Source organism: Epargyreus clarus, unplaced genomic scaffold (assembly GCF_041222505.1).
Source record: "Epargyreus clarus isolate Ecla_fem2 unplaced genomic scaffold, WU_Ecla_fem_2.2 ptg000027l, whole genome shotgun sequence".
In the NCBI taxonomy this organism is placed as follows: domain Eukaryota; kingdom Metazoa; phylum Arthropoda; class Insecta; order Lepidoptera; family Hesperiidae; genus Epargyreus; species Epargyreus clarus.
The window spans coordinates 2,508,262-2,525,286 of record NW_027332234.1 but is presented as its reverse complement, the minus strand read 5'-3'; the positions used below and the strand labels follow the sequence as shown (position 1 = coordinate 2,525,286).

General features: G+C 33.7%; 2 protein-coding genes across 2 annotated transcripts; both read right to left on the bottom strand.

Annotated features, from left to right (window-relative positions):
• Positions 1-634: 634 nt before the first annotated feature.
• Faa (fumarylacetoacetate hydrolase) lies at positions 635-7,324 on the bottom strand. The gene is made up of 9 exons (XM_073088606.1): positions 7,084-7,324; positions 6,504-6,611; positions 4,351-4,475; positions 3,920-4,060; positions 3,493-3,590; positions 3,203-3,358; positions 2,582-2,788; positions 1,973-2,121; positions 635-929 (listed from the first exon to the last, which is right to left on the bottom strand). The coding sequence occupies exons 1-9, from the start codon at positions 7,165-7,167 to the stop codon at positions 726-728; spliced, it is 1,272 nt and encodes a 423-aa protein (XP_072944707.1). The 5' UTR covers positions 7,168-7,324; the 3' UTR covers positions 635-725.
• A 3,824-nt stretch (positions 7,325-11,148) lies between these two features.
• LOC140753746 (uncharacterized) lies at positions 11,149-15,166 on the bottom strand. The gene is made up of 6 exons (XM_073088515.1): positions 14,992-15,166; positions 14,686-14,917; positions 13,617-13,745; positions 13,039-13,201; positions 12,149-12,457; positions 11,149-11,804 (listed from the first exon to the last, which is right to left on the bottom strand). The coding sequence occupies exons 1-6, from the start codon at positions 14,996-14,998 to the stop codon at positions 11,631-11,633; spliced, it is 1,014 nt and encodes a 337-aa protein (XP_072944616.1). The 5' UTR covers positions 14,999-15,166; the 3' UTR covers positions 11,149-11,630.
• Between the last annotated feature and the right edge of the window lie 1,859 nt (positions 15,167-17,025).

Below are 17,025 nucleotides of genomic sequence, written 5' to 3'. Positions count from 1 at the left end.
TAATAATGTCTTAATTTTTTTTAATTTAATCAAAATAAATAATTTATGATAACAACAAGTAGATAATAGTAATACACGATATATTCGTAGTATCCATAAGTAGTCTGTGTACATGTATTACTGGTCTGTGCATGCACAGCGCGGTAATTTCAAATTTGATCTGGAGCGCTACGTAGTGGACAATATTTTAATATTTTATTTTTTACTGAACAGTGACTTATATTACTATCTAAAATTATTTTCGGTGACTTTAGAAACTCGTATTTTACACTACGCATACTCCTATTTTAATAGTATAATTTTCGTCGTCTATATTATTGTGCAATATAATTGCTCGTTTGGATTGAAAGCGCGTTTCAATCTTATTGTGCAATAAAAAGTATTGTATAATGTTATTTTAGGTCTAAGGGCCGCCTTAAAAACGGTTCTGCTATTACTTAAAATTATGTGGTGGCAGAGCATACGACAGGGCTGGTGGTTGGTAAGCGACCTCAATCCTTATTGATTTGACCCTTGCCTAATCATGTAACCTAATATTCACTATTTCAATATGTATTTAGGTTCTAGGGCTTTTTGTAATGGCCATTCTAATACCCGTATTTAAAGTATCCGCATACACCAAAAATAAAAACTAATACATAAGTGTACAACATTATTTTATTTAACCATATTTGTATACATGGCAGGCAATGATTATGGGCAGTGCTAAAAATAAAAATAAAGCACTATTCTTGGAAGGGTATTGCAGGAAGGAGTTTTCCTTCGCAGTTCCCGAAGCCAATCCTCACGCCGTTCTCGTCAACACAGAAACCACGGAGAGTGATAGTGTCGCCATCTTGGAGGAACTTCCTCTCTTCTCCATTCATCAGGCGAATGGGTTTCGTGCCCTTCCAGCACAATTCTAGCATGCTGCCGAAGGAGTCCGCAGTCTGGAATGGGTATTAAAATTATTAAGGGTTTTAACAAAACTAAAACTACGTAAGTAGTGATTTTTTTAGTTCTATTTGTATTTGATTTTCGAATTAAAAGGATATGGTCTTAGTATAAATACACTCTAGTCCGCGTAAAACTGCTAGTCCGCTCTGAACACAGAAATGAATCGCGTCGACACAGCAAATTACATGACAACAACTTCAGGGGCCCTACCACCATCTTTTAAAAACAATCATAGTTCAAGAAAGTTTTATTTCAATGTTGATGTAAACATTATTTTGTTTCGTACCATGACCTCCTTAAAACAGTTTTGTTTTATTCCTGCCGAGCGATGTAAACTTAAAACATTATAAATTTTTCGCTTATCGATTGTATAAAACCAACTGAAATTGTCATATTTTGCTTAAAACAATAAATTTCCTGCACAAAAAGAATGAATAATTTCGACCGACATCATACAAAACTGCTTATTGTGATATTATAAAAACAATCCTACTTTAACGAGGTCGTGGTACCAAATTTCAATGTATGATTAAACTGATATTGTTTTAAGAAATGGTAATAGGCTCCCAGAGCGGACTAACAGTTTGGCGCGAACTATGCCTATGAATAATATAGGGGAATTATAAAATGGCGCAATAATACAGGATTTTTAAAATATATTTATACAGTTTTAATAAAATCGACCCTGAAGCTCCTTTGAGCATTGACTGGGCACTACGTTTTACGTCGTGTCCAGCACAAAAAATATCAGAAAAAATGGTATAATCCGCGCCAAATTTCTAGTTCGCTCTGAAGTTGTTGCGCGTAGGTGTAGTCAGCGAGCCAATGTTGTCGAACACAACTACAAGCATATTATACTCCTTAGCAACAGTAAGGGCACATTAACGCACCTATAGGCGAGAGCAGGCAGCTGAGGGAGGTCCCGCGCTGTCTTTGTCCCGCTAATATCTACAATTTGCTGTTGCGACGCGACTCGTTTCTATATTCAGAGTGGACTAGAAGTTACTCTAGAACTGATGGTAATAGATAGACTCACATCCCCACTGATGGTCCCAGAGCCCAGCAGGTCCCCAGCGCGCAGGTTGCAGCCGGTGACGGTCTGCTGCGCCAGCTGCTGCTTCGCCGTCCAGTACAGGAAGCGGTAGTTCGAGCGGCAGATTGTTGTCGCCGTGGATGACTTCTCCGCTATGAAAGATACGGTCAAATCATTCAATTGTTGACAGAACCGAATGATTTTATTGTTGTGTATGATGTGAATAAAAGTCAATTTGAAATAACCATGATTACATAATTTTGCATATACAATGTTTGTCTGTTTACTTACTGATTAATATGAATGTTTTCGAACGATACAAAGTAAACAAATATCATAATAAAATAAGTTATGCACATTTGAATGGAATCATTATTTGTTTATCTGCTCAGGCATTAATATTCAAAGTCGTGAATATAAGCGATTTTTTCAGTATTGTATTGTCTAGCGAAATAATTGGCATAGAAACTTTCTTTCTTTACAAATTCAAACTACTTTTTTAAATTACAAACGTGTACTTAAGTAAAATTAGATAAAGTAAATGGTGTCGGTAATTACGTAAATTAATGACATAGGGAGATAAAAAAAATACTATTTTTCATGAAAACTTACGTTTCAAATCCACCTCCAACTTGATATCGAAGTTAAACTTATCGTCGTGCTTCAAATACGGGAAGGGCGTTGGATCTTGCGGGTAGTTGTCAACAGCGTACGGTCTTAGGGCCTCCACCGTGACCACCCAGGGGGATATGGTCGTGCCCAAGTTCTTGGCTGTGAAGGGACCTAGAGGTATGTACTCCCACTTTTGGATGTCACGGGCTGTAAATAAATGAAAGGTTACATTAAATCAATGTATTTAAATCTGTGTGTAAGTATAGTCCGCGTAAAACTGCTAGTCCGCTCTCAATATAGAAAATAATGGCGTCCATAGTAAATTTTGTATGAGTTGTTTGGCGCGGACTATACATTGAAAATTCTTGACTTGAGTTGACCACCATCCAATGTATTTCGTTCCTAGATTTCGTACTGCATTAGAGCAGTATGATGAAGTATGCTCCAGGAGTTATTAGTGGGTAATGATGGACGAAACTGAAGTTCGCTCGATCCCCAATAAAGACACTTTTTTAGCGTCCAGGCACTCGTCTTTTTCTGTTTATCTTGCCCAAAAGATAAAAATCGTGTGGGTGTATAATGTATAAAAAACGTCTCTTTGTACATAATATGTCGACTTACCGCTCCAGTCGTTCATAAGCGTGAACCCGAACAAGTGGTCCTCAGCCTGTTTGGCGGTGACCCTCTCGCCCAGAGCCGTGGGGGGACCACCCACGAAACAAGCCATTTCTAACTCGAAGTCCATCAGGCGACAAGGCCCGAAGTGTGGGTCTGCACCTGTTTCATATTTATTTTATTTGTACGTTTTTTATTTAGGTTATTAAGATTAATTGTAGGTTTTGGGACTGGTATTTGAATTGTGTTCTGTTGATAGAAATTAAGTAAATATAGTTTTGAGGTTTTTGGTTTACCTTCTACAGGCTGTGTTTGACCATACGGTCTTCTGATTGGTGTTCCTGATACGACGATGGAACTACATCTTCCGTGATAACCGACTGGTAGATGTTTCCTAAAAAAGAATGAAGTAATTATTATTAACCATTTATTTTTCCCACACGCTACAATTGCAGTTTCGAAATACGCACATTTTCATCAAGATTATAATCCAAAAAAATAAAAAGTTGCAGAGAAATTATTTCCAACCATTGTTAACAATTAACTTAAAAAATTACTTATATATATTTTAAATTTTATGTACATTCTTATCTGCGTGAGACAGCGGTTACCAAACCAGTCTAACACGCATAGACAATCTAGACAATCCGCGGCCAGGCAATCAATAGAAATAGTTTAATTGGTATTTAAGAGTTAACATCATTTAGTGCTCAAGATATTCACCAGTTCGGCATAAGTGCGTTTTCCTTGCTCCTGAACATGATGCCCACGTTAGTGGCGTGGTGGATTGAGGAGTAGAAATCCGTGTAATCCCCAATTTCCGCCGGTACGTGCATTGTCGCTTCGCCCTGTTTAACAAATGCCCTGAAAATAGAATACCATAACTAAAAAACCACATTGGGCAAGTAATTTATCTGCCTTAAACATGCTGTTACTTCCAAGATAAGGATTTTTTACAAAGTCTATCAAAATGATATCATGTTTACTACAGCTATACCTACCTACTTCGTTGTGACTTGGTCTGAATCCGTAATAATTTGAAAATATTGGGATAAAAAGTACCTATATAAAAAAAACTCCGTTTAGGAGCTATCTCACACTCGTTTCGTGCTCAGTTTTAAAAAAAAATACTTATATCGTAATATTTAACTTACTTTTGTCTAAGTTCATTGTTGTTTTGCAGGGAAGTGTTAGAAACACTTAACAGGTTTTGCAACGTATTCCTCGCTTCTAGCCAATGGGGTCTTGTAAGACTCATAAACGCATTTAGGGTTCCTTCCTAAAATATTGAGAAATATTTTAAGCAGATTAAATTACGTATCTATCTACACTAAAGTTAATATTCCGAAAGTAATTAGTTAGTATACAAATCTATTATTTGCAAGGTATTAATAAATTATTGATAGTAGCTGACCTTTAAACATAATCTAATAGAATGCAAAATTATCTTCACAACTGAGAAATGCATAGAGCATGTCTTATTATTGTCAAGTAACTAACCCACCCACACTCTTGGATTGTACTTTTTACAAACTATACGTGCAAAAGTACTATACGCTCGCCATATCGTCTGGTGTAGGTACACGGTACGGTACCACACATACCGCCGTCCTTCCCGGGGTTGCTGGCCGGGCGGTCCGAGCTCCCACTCTTGCCACCCGCAACCCCGGAAGTCCCCTTTTAGTCGCCTCTTACGACAGGCAGGGCATATCTTAGCCCTATTCTGGTCCCGGAACTGTAGGGACACTCTACCGAGAGACCTAGCATATTGTGTATGAGAAGCCGGCGTTCGAACTATTTTTTTTTTCAATCTGGAATTCGAATCTAGACAGCAACATTGGTCTGTGAGCTTAGATTGGTATAGTCTCAAATAACACTTGGTGGTGTGTGGTAGTGTCCTGTAGTAGAGTCGATCAAAGCCGATTTTAAATTGAGTAACTCAATATACAGGGTGAATTTTTCAAACGGGCCTTCAGGGCCAAATCCGAAACTATAAGGATTAGCGAAAAATGCTGAAAGGAGTTACGAGGCCGATTTTGATAAAAACTAAAACTGCATCATTCGTTTTTAAAAATATCTTTTTCCCTAGCCGGGAATCGAACGAGTTCGTTTTGAAAAATGTACACCCTCTATTTTATTCCACTATCTGATAGTGTTGCTTATAAGGATCAAATTCTGGCAAGTAATGTTATGTGACAAATTAAAGGAAAAGTAAAATTTTGAAGAAAATACATTTTTTTTCATACATTGGCATACTAATCCTTAGGGGTTAAACATACCAAATGACTTATGTATAATTCTTTAGAAACATACGTAAGTCATAATATTGAAGAATTTGTTGGTTAATCAACTAATTATTCGATGTTATGACCATGACATACGGTTTAGTATGAGAAAGTAATAGTTTGGCAAATAAGTTACCGCCGTTTTTAGGATTTATTTTTTAATAAAAACAGATAACTGATTAAATAGTAAATTCTTATTGTTTGTTGTTTACAACTTCGTTTCAACGTTGAATATTATTTTCTATATCTCTTTGTTTAGTAATCCGAGTGATTTGACTCGAAAAAGTCATTCTCGCAAATTGTCAACTTAACATCTGTATTAAACAAATCTCCGCCCATAGCAAGTTAAATCTATTATAATGGTCCTAAAAATAACCTTAAAAGTAAGTCGGACATAAAAATATAAATTCTTGGAGATGAAAACATCTCTTTCAAATGATTTGAAACATTGAGCTAAAAAAATCGTTAATACGCGAAATGTTTAAATTGATGAATGGCGGGAACTTAACTGCCAAATTAATACGAAAAAATATGTATTTTCTTAAAATTGAGGCTTTTCCTTTAGTTTCTCATCTATCATTACTTCCCAGATTTTGATCCTTATAAGCAACACTATGAGATAGTGGAATAATATAGAGGGTGTATTTTTTTTTTTCAAAATGAACTCATTCGATTCCCGGCTAGGAAAAAAGTTATTTTAAAAAAGTAATGATGCAGTTTTAGTTTTTACCAAAATCGGCCTCGTAACTCCTTTCAGCATTTTTCGCTAATCCTTATAGTTTCGGATTTGGCCCTGAAGGCCCGTTTGAAAAATTCACCCTGTATATTGCCTGCCGACCCATTTTAATTTTCTGCAAATCATTGTAGTCAGATAAATTATAATAAGATTCATCAAATGTTACTATATGTAGACATTTTTATTAACTTTAATCTACATACTTGTCGAACAAGTGAGAAAATTGTAAACAAGTTACATATTAGCATAACACGTAGGTCCAGTTAAACATAGTAGTTCTACCTACCTTAAACACATTTTGCTTGTCTTTGAGCAGAGGTCCGTCGAATAAATGTGATATTACGTTTAAGTCCAAAATCCAGTCTCCTATAGCTACCCCAATGTGTTTTTCAGCCTGAAAGATGCAAATACATGTCTGTTAGTAATAAGCTGTCGATATTATACTAAAAATATTTATTCAAGGTACTTGGTAACTACTAAACCAATTTGGATGCGATTCTAAACACAAAGATAGCGCAAAGATTTTCTAGCATACCATATACTTAATTTAGCATGGACGTAAATTAGCTGTATATACCTATCTAAACTTAGTAAATAAGCAAGCTAGAAAATGAAAATCTAAAAAATATATATAATAGGTACTTAACAGTCTGCAGAGATACCATTCAATTTTAAACAATGATAACATCGTATCACATAGGTAACTGTTTGTATTATTTATAGCCTACAATAATAAAGAACAAAGATAAATAAACTTGCGAATCACAAGGTGCTCTTGCATTTAATCGTATAATACAAGCTAACCAAAAAATACTAATAGCATTGTTAAACTAAACATTAATGTCATATTGTAAAATATTTCTTACATTTTTGGGCGATGTGAAGATTCCATACGGCAAGTTTTGTATAGGAAAATCCGAGTTAGCGGAATATTCTATAAAAGATTTCATTATGTAGACGCGTCGTTGCGTTGTTGTTCACGTTATTACTGAAGTAACCGGACGAATCGAACGATCCGAGTTTACGATAGTAATATTGCTAGCTGCAAAGTAGATATGGAAATGAGGCAAATAAACATGTTTCGCTGCCGGCCGGCGAACGGGGACTAGAGCGGGTACCGACTGAATTCTTGGTTAAGTCAAGGACTCGTATTTCTGCAAGGTCAAGCTAAAGTTAATTAACATAGGCACTTAATTTTCGAATATAGCTTCAATTTTATTAAGACAATGAAAACAAGCCTCATTCAGGAGATGAAACGGACATGGCCCTCTTATTTTTAACATATTATTATTGTGGAATTAAAATTTAACGGTTTGCAAATTAAATTATTAAAAAAAGAAAAACTTTTGTAACATATAGCACGATAACTTTATCGGAGCTTTTTGTGAATACTTAATTGAGTAGGCTTTACTTTACGACGAATTATGTGCTTTAATTAATTTTTTCCCTTAATCTAATTACTTAGTTGTTGTAATTGTCGTAGGTAAAAAGGTATATTTTATGATGTTGATATCTTGATATTTACTACGTAGGTAAGTAGGTATTATCATAATATTAATGACAGGCTACTCATAGTACATAAACACTATTCATATTTCTGGCACACAACACAATCTGTGTCATTGCATTCGCGTTACGAAAATTGGAAGTCATTTTACTAAGATTTACTTTTGTTTTCATTGGGTCATCCTTTACTATAGAAAACGTTAGGATAGCCTCCTAAGCCATAACAACATTAACACTAACTACTACCTAGTACAAAAAAGAAAAAAAATACAAATTCCCATTACAACTTTATTAAAAATTACAGTACAACATTAAGGGACACGAACAATGAATTAACTCGTAAAAGTATTTATAATATGTATATTTATTTACACGTCGAAGCTGACTTTAGTGAGGACGGTCGGCGGCGCGGCGTGAGCACTCGCCTTGCGGGCGCCGCGCGCGCGCGGGTCCGTGACTGCCTGGAAACACGCCTGTCTACAGGACTCCGGGATACGATAATACGATATTTATTGCTACTATGATTATTGTGTATTAATTTATATTGTTACGTCATGGGCATATATAAGCGGGAAATTCAAGGGCTCGTATCCCCCTTAGCATGGGATAACAAAATCCATCAGAGACCCGACCGACCCCACCTTTTTTCGCCGACATCAACTATCCACGCCCATGGCATAAGTCCTCTTATGGTTCCTTTACTGTATTTTAAGATGAAGAAATTTGTGGACAGGAAATAGAGGAAGGACGGTGTTTTTACCGTGAATCGCGCCGCCTTCTAACAACCACGCTATATAGTGAAGAAGGTGTATGTTATGGTAGGCTCATTTATATGAGGCGTTCTTAAGTCCCAATAACAGTTATTGCTAATACAATGCTACAGCAATAAGCAAATTTTGAAAAAAAAATTGAGCGATCACTATTATAATGCCTTTAAAATTATCAAAATATCTATCTCATGTACAAACCTCTAAGGAAGTAACACTACACAACATTAGTTAATAACATACAAAAACTACTTCATTTAAAACTTAAAAGCTTTAGGTTATGCATACTATTACTGTTCTTATGTATACAGACTTACTGAGTTTACACAAGGTGAAAGTTTAAGATAGAATAGTAAGAGGGTGTACATAAATTGTGTGTGATTTAGACAAAACTTAAACTTAGTATAAACGTGTGCAAGGCTTAAGACCTACTTATTAGGTTACATGCCCAGTATACGGTCTGGACCAATTTATTGATTTCTACAAAATCAATATCAAGGTTACTTTAGTTGAAACAAACACAATATAGAAGATTGATATACATACACCGCAGTAGAGACAATATGCCTAAAATAATAGTTTCAAAACTTTAAAGTCGCTAAAACTCACCTCGTGTAGACCCGATATTTGCTACGCAACAATGTTAATTATTGTGTAATTTTATTACCAGTTTACTTGAGTTTTTTTTAGCTATACATATTACATAAAATTAGCTAAAGATATGAATCATCGAGATGATAATTATTATTAGATGTTCATATTTTCGTAAATTATTGGAATTTTAAGCGAGAAAATGCTCAGCTGAGGAAAAATATTTTTTTATCATGAGGTAAGACCAGTACATTTATAGAGAATTATTGTCAGAAGGGAAAATAAAAAATAGGTTAATTGGATTGAACGGTACGCCAATTGGCTTGGACAAGCGCGACAATAACATTCGTTCGAGTTGATTTATATATTTTTATTTCACTAAAGTAACATGTGGAGATTTTTTTACTTGATAAGAGTAGGGTTAATACACTACCAGTTATAATAATTAAAATAAATCTTAAATAATATATTAACTAGTTAGTATAGTGATTTAGCTGCCAATAAAGTATATTCGAACAGTATATTTCAATTACTTACATTTACTTTAGCTAAAGGCAACTTGTAAAATGGATAACATTGATTCAACAGTAATAACTTCTATAAGTAATAAATATTCTTACAATAAATTTCAGTAGGTTAGGCACTTATATGGACATATTGGAATTTTTCGACATAATCCAAAAACATAATAATTCAAATTAAAAGACATTTATTTTGAATTTAAATTAGAACATAATTATATAATAAAATATATTTCTTATTTAATTACTATCTTAACTATTTTACAATTATATAATAATAACACTAAATATTTAAATATCCGAATCAACAGGGCTACCATCCGATCTTTACTCAATAATACTAATCTATTATAAAATTACATACACACTATGAACAACCCCAAAAAGGCAGTAGATTTGAGTACTATAGCTCCGTCTGCTATACATGTTTCTATATGATTTTAAGTATTTATCGTATTGTTTCATAATAAAAAAAATGCTCAATGTTCATTTATATTTTATTGAAAAAAAAAATTGAAATTTTTACTTGACTTTTTCATATTACCTCCAGAGGATTATATAGCTAAAATATTAGCAAGAAAAAGTCTAATAATAACAGACAGACCTTAGTAAGCACATATTTTCAAACAAAATTAATAGTACATTACAATACGAGGACGAAAAATTTTTTTCTGACAAGTGTGAGTTTGCAGGCCGAGCCGCAGGCGAGGACTGCAATCACACGAGTCAGAAAAACATTTTTCGTCCGCGTGTTGTATAAAATTTTATATTACGGGGTCGGAAATGGGGGTTTTGCGCACGCGAAGCGTGCGTAAAACGTCAATTTACGCACGCCGTGATATAAATAATATTTCACAATTATTTGTTCTTCCCACTGGATTTTTCACTGGCAATTATGTACATATCTACATTATAATACCAATTCCATAATTTTTTACACATGTAATTCATTCATATCACACACAACATCATAATTGATACATTGTAATTTGAGCATTACTTCATCATGTCAATCTGTCATTTAGAAAATAATATAGCAGACGGAATGCGGGAATTATACGAACGTTCTAGCTAGCTATGTTACAGACAACAATGTTTCAAATTACATAACTTCTAGCGAAACTGTTCCCATTCAAAATATTGCCAAGAATAATTATTTTTAGAATCTATTCACGAGTGTAAAGGACTGCGGGCTGTAATAGGTTTTACCCCAAATACATGATAATATAATAATAATATTGGAGTATTTAATAAATGGGCGCAGGCATTTTTTTTTATAATATAAGAGTAGCAAAGGAGCATGCAGTCCACCTGATGGTAAGTGGCTACTGCCGCCCATGGACATCTGTAATCAACCCCAGATAGGATTAGATATTCCTACCTGAGGTCGGCCACAGATGCGCCGCTACCCCTGAGGACTAAGCTGGAACACTTCGGCAAAGTCTGTCTCCCTTGCATGGCATGCACGCGAGTGGTAACGCTGGCGTTTGATTTATACTTATTTTTAGATAAAAGCGCCACATGAGGCGCTCATGCGCTTCATGAGGTCACTCCTCTTATTCCCATAAATGTTGTGGAATTTGGCTAAAAATGTCCAAGATTTGGGTATAAAAGTCTCCCTTTAAGTTATCCATGTACCTCTCACTAATATAGGTTGACCACTAACCCATACCTTCTTTTACGAATTTGCAGTATAAAAGGTTAAGTATACTTTGGGCTTCACTCGGTTGTGTTTAGAGACTCATGCTCGGCAGTGACAAAAAGGGCCATCATGCAGAGCAAACCCGTGACTATAACAAAACCCTTTGCAAGGCCGCCTATGTCCATACTGCTATATTTGTATAAAAGTTCAACCCTCCACTCTAAGATGGCTTTGGAATATCAGACACTTTCTAAACTTTAACCCATACTACAAGTCCCTGTGTTGTGGACGTCATAGACACACAGACGGATACACAAACACCCATACCCAGATATCTAATTCCCCGGATTGAACCCAGACCCCACTATCAGCTACTATTGTAATTCTTATCTACACAGCGTGGCGTCGATCTGCTGCAGCGAGGGAAGTGCTAGCTTAAGTTTCCTCCGGTAGGCGGGGTCGGCGGCCAGCGGGTTGCGCTCCAGGTATATCGTCACGAGGTTCTTATTGTCCTTCAGGTACTCCACTGATGACCAGTCTGCTACTTGGTTGTCGTTCAACTGGAATTCATATTTATATTAATGGAATGTAAGCATAATATTTTAAGTTCTTTACTTTATGAAATTTAAATAATGAGAAAGTACACACAGTAGGAAAAACTTTGAAGTTTATTAATAAAACTGGTCAACATGTTTTTTTATTAATACAACTATGTGTTATAACTTATAATTATAATTAAAAAAATGTTAAGACGATTACAACAACTACAAAAGTAATTTTCAATACTATATCAGATTCAATGAAATATCTCTATTATGAAAATGAACAGATTTCAGTTATTTCATTTTTTATTTTTAAAACACGGAAAAGTGATATGACCAAAATTAGCAAAAAATATACTTACCCAGAGCTCTTCCAAATCACTCATATGCTTCACATTTTCGATGACAGTGATCCTATTCATAGCCAGATCTAAGGTCTGGAGTTTCACTTGGTTGTCCAAGTTCTCTATTGCAGACAGACCATTCTCCGATACATACAGCTGTTCCAAGTTGGTCAACTGTTCAAGATTTTCGATTTTAGTTAACCGGTTACTTTGTAAGACGAGAATCTCTAAATTGGTCAAGTCCTCCAGATTCTGTATTTTGGTCAACTTATTCTTCCCTAGGTACAATTGTTTGAGTGCCTTCATCCCATCCAAATTCTTGATTTCCTGAAAGATTATTAATTCTGTTTTATTGGAATGTTTATGTGCAGAAAGAAATGTGTTAAAAATAAGTATTTTAAAACAATATTTAATCAAAAACTGCTAACAGCAGGATTATTGAGTAATCTACTATGATCTATTATCATTTGTGACAAAGTCAACCCAACATCCTTATACAATCAAAGCATGCAATGCGCTACAGTGAATCTAAATGAAGGGCACGGTTCATTCAATAACTACTTCAATTACTGGTCATTGCCCTTACGACTTGTTAGAATTACTTTTATATTCAAGGCTGTTTGTGAATAAACAATGACATACTGGCTTTTAATCCTTTTTGTACATTTCAATAATAATATTTTGGTAAAATGTTTCAAAAATATATTAAGAAAAATGCCTTTTAATGATTTACTTTATTTTTGTTCAACCTACTGTCTAATTTTAATTTAATTTGTTTAATATTCTAGCATCATAATAATAATAAACTTCAAACAAAAAAAAAATCAGCACTCTTAAAGCATAGTAAATGGAGTTTTAACAAATGTTGGTTCTTAACAATTAAAAAAAATACAAAACATAATATATACCCTTATGCGATTATCCCCCAATTCGAGCAGCTCTAGCTTTGGCAAATGGTTCACATTGTTAATATGAGTGATCTTATTAGAGCTTAGGAATAGCTTTTTCAAATTGAGCAGCTTATCTAAGCCAGCAATCTCTTTGATTCTGTTGAAAGACAGGTCGAGTATTCTGAAACACAAGTTGAGATTAGTTCAAAGGAAACAATTAAAAAGTAGAAAGATATACATATTGGCTGCAGCAATAGTCTCTTGATTTTTTTTATGAGTATAAAATAACATAAATAAATGAAATACATGATAAACACTGTCATTATTTTTCTGATTAGAATTTTTGTTTTCTGGAAAAAAAACTACATAAAATATTATGTTATGCATTTTGTAAACCAATGTCTCCACAACGGAACCATTGTCTGAACAAACCACCATCATTCCTAATTACACATATATTTGTGACCAAAAATTTTTAGTTTAATTGTACATCAAACTTTCTTATAGATTATAGAAACTCCTAGCGCAATAATGGAAATATAAATTAAATAATTGAATGCTTAGCCAGGGACGAAATGTACAATCTAATTACTTACTCTAGATTCACCAAGCTGTCCATGTTCTCCATCACAGTGATTTGGTTGTCGTAGAGTTCAAGTTCTACCAGAGTGGTCAGTGTGTTCAGACCCTCAATCTTCTTTATAAGATTCCAGCGGAGATACAACCTATAAAATATTTTACATATTTTTTCCTCAATTTTTTTTTACTTTATAAAATAGATACACATTATCATACAATCCATCTGATATTAAGTAATCTTAAAACAAGTTGAGACACTCTATATGAGATAAATTAAATATAAGTAGCTGCCTTTAAAAACTAAGATGGAATATAGTAATATAGATAACATAGTAAAATAGATATATAGACTAAAGGCAAATGCCTTATCACAATCTACAACTAAGGTATAGCAGCTTATATCACTGCTATTGAGACAGGTCACATAGACCACTTACCATCAAGTGGACTGCATGCTGTTTGCTAATACAATTTCATAACAAACATTTATTCAATGAATGAATCATCAATCAAAGATAAACTTAATTGTTTTCAAAAAGAACAATACATAGAAATCTTATGTCACACGTTATGAAATAAAGTAATGCCATAAATAGTTTAAAATAAGAATAGTTTAATCTTATTAAATTGAACACAACAATGTGAATCTTGTATGGTTTAAGGTGACTCATTTTGTTACACAAGACTTGTTGCAACATACATGATGAAATATGAAAGTGTATTTTTAAATACTATACTGAGTAATATTCATATATCATTTATATACTAAATCATATATATTAAATTTAATAAAAATCAAGTTAAGTGAAAATTCAAATAGTGACCAAATATAACATTTAGCACCAAAGATGGTAAAGTTATCATGTATAGTTTGACTTAAAGTGTACTTAAGTTGCCATACTAGTATTGATGCAATATTGATATTAAGTATAGGTTGATATATTAGTGTGATAGTTATTAAATAATTTCGAAAGATATGGAACTGCAAACAGTTGATTGTTTTTCGATTTATGTTTTCGAATTCAAAGAGTTCGTTGACTATCGTTAATGACACATTCGAATGGGGTTAAGTGAATCATTGGTTACCTTTCTAAGTTCTTCAAGGGTTCTAAGTTTTCTATTTTGCCGATCCTGCCGTGGTTCAAGTCCAATTCCTCTGTGGTTTCATTGACGATTATGAGCTCTTGGGTTTCTTCCTCGGCAGCCGGCGGCGTCGCTGGCGGCGGCGGCGAAGTCACCTCGTCTCCTCTCGTGTCCTCCTCCATTTTGTCTGGCTTAGTTTCCTCAGCGTCATTTGCCATTGGTGTATCTTGATTCTCTATAAATTAAGAAGCTCACACATACATTCATTACAACAAGTCTTACCCGATATCCATAGGTTATTTTACTTACCTGCCATGATTATGGTGCGTAAATTAACATTACCAAACCAAGCATAAATAGTTTAATCTTATGTGTTTTATAATAATTTCTGGTGCGAATTAAACTGATCAACTTCAAACAAATCAGGATATGAGAAAGCTGAAAGATTTTGTTTGCTGTCAATATGATTTATTATATGACTGACAAGAAACGTCAACGTCAATTTAAATATCACGATAAACCTTTTTTAAATGTGTTTTGTTGCAGCCTTGACTTCTTTCCTCCTCCTCCGAATCAATGTAAATCAGACAATCATAGATAAGCCTCTATTTTTTTGTTTTATTTAAACTCGTATTGTCAGTTAATCAGCTAATTATTTATGAAGAATGTTTTTAGCGAGCTCTTTGTTCAGTTAATACCAGTTATATATATTATACGTATGGTTTCTCCGGTTTACTTACCAGGAATTATTTTTCGGAACTCCGAAACATTTGACTATTGGACTTCCGTTTTTACCGCATAATATGGAGAGTTTTGAAAGGAGATGTTTCATTTTCGGCCATCTCATGTACACTATATCTAAAAAACACGAATAATTTGTATAATTGAAGAAAAATACACATATATTTTGATAACCTAAAGTATTCCTGTTTAAAAATATTTAAAATAAGCATTCTTCATTGAAATATTAAATATGGCGGAATACTGTCAATGTCAAGTTTTCAAAACTGTCGACGTCGGTCAGGGAACCTATGTGTACCCTACACATAGGTTACTATACTCTTTGGATGTCGGTAATTCTTTATTTCGCTGTTTTTGTCGTAAAGTTATTGTTACCTTAGTAATTTACAACCTGGATTTTGTTTTGGGTATCCCGTCATTATTTCTGAATTTAATTAATTATTTATAATAATTCTAACAAAACTACCTTTTAAATAGTATCTGGTTTTATAGATGTAAGTGACATGTCAAATTAAAAAAGAAGTTGTCAATTTGATATGTGTAAAAGTGGATATATACATATTATATAAATCAATCTTGAATATGTTTCTGCTCTGTGCTGCTTACGATTTTGGACTGATTCTACCTTACTTGTTTACCCAGCTTATGTTTTATGGACTCTTGTGATTTTCGTGCGATCGCTGTGGATTGTGTTGACAAGGATTCAATATCATCAGGTAAAATATACATGAGTTAGTTGTATTAATCGTGAAATAATCGTTAATAATTTTAAACTAGAGAAGCTAATCTTTTTACATTTCTCCATTTTAGATAATTATAATAGGAAGACAAGGACATTCTTGGGATGACAAAATAATCAGTTATTATTGCAACTGCATCGCCGGGCAACGAACCGTACTCGTAGGTACGAGTAGCTGCGCTTACATTATGACCATTGTTTGATGTTTGGGCTGAGCTTGGTTTGAGATATTGATAAGGGAAGATATTCAAAAAGGAATAAATAATGTATCTAAGTCAAGAATAAATAAAATATTATCTAAATGTGTAGTTAAAGTTGTTTTATTTACACACTTAAATGTTTTAACTAAAATAAATTGGTATAGAAGTACATATTTTGGTATGTTTGTTTTAAGTCAAGATTCATGAAAGTAAATATAATTAATGTTTATCAAATATAGGTATTGTTTCTCAATACATACAATATAATATTTATATATCTACACCCATTCGCGTAAAAAATATATTAAAAATTATATAATACACATAGTAAGTTAAAATAGAATGACAGATGACATTATTACGGTAATCACTACCGCCATGATGTTTTTTCACTATTGTGTTGCAAGTTTAAGTGTAAATTATTGTTTTTACACAATTAAACGAACATGATTTGAAGAAAATGAACCCCTACGAATTGTTCTTTGCATGTTTTCTTAGTTTTTATTATAGTGTACAAAAGGTGGCCGGGAGCCCATACATTTTGAAACATCTCCTTTAAAGTTACGAACCTAACGTCAGGATTCTTTCCATACATAATACATAAGAACATGTGCTTGTTAAAGATTTTCTATTTCACGAGGGACTTGCATTCACGTTTTTTAT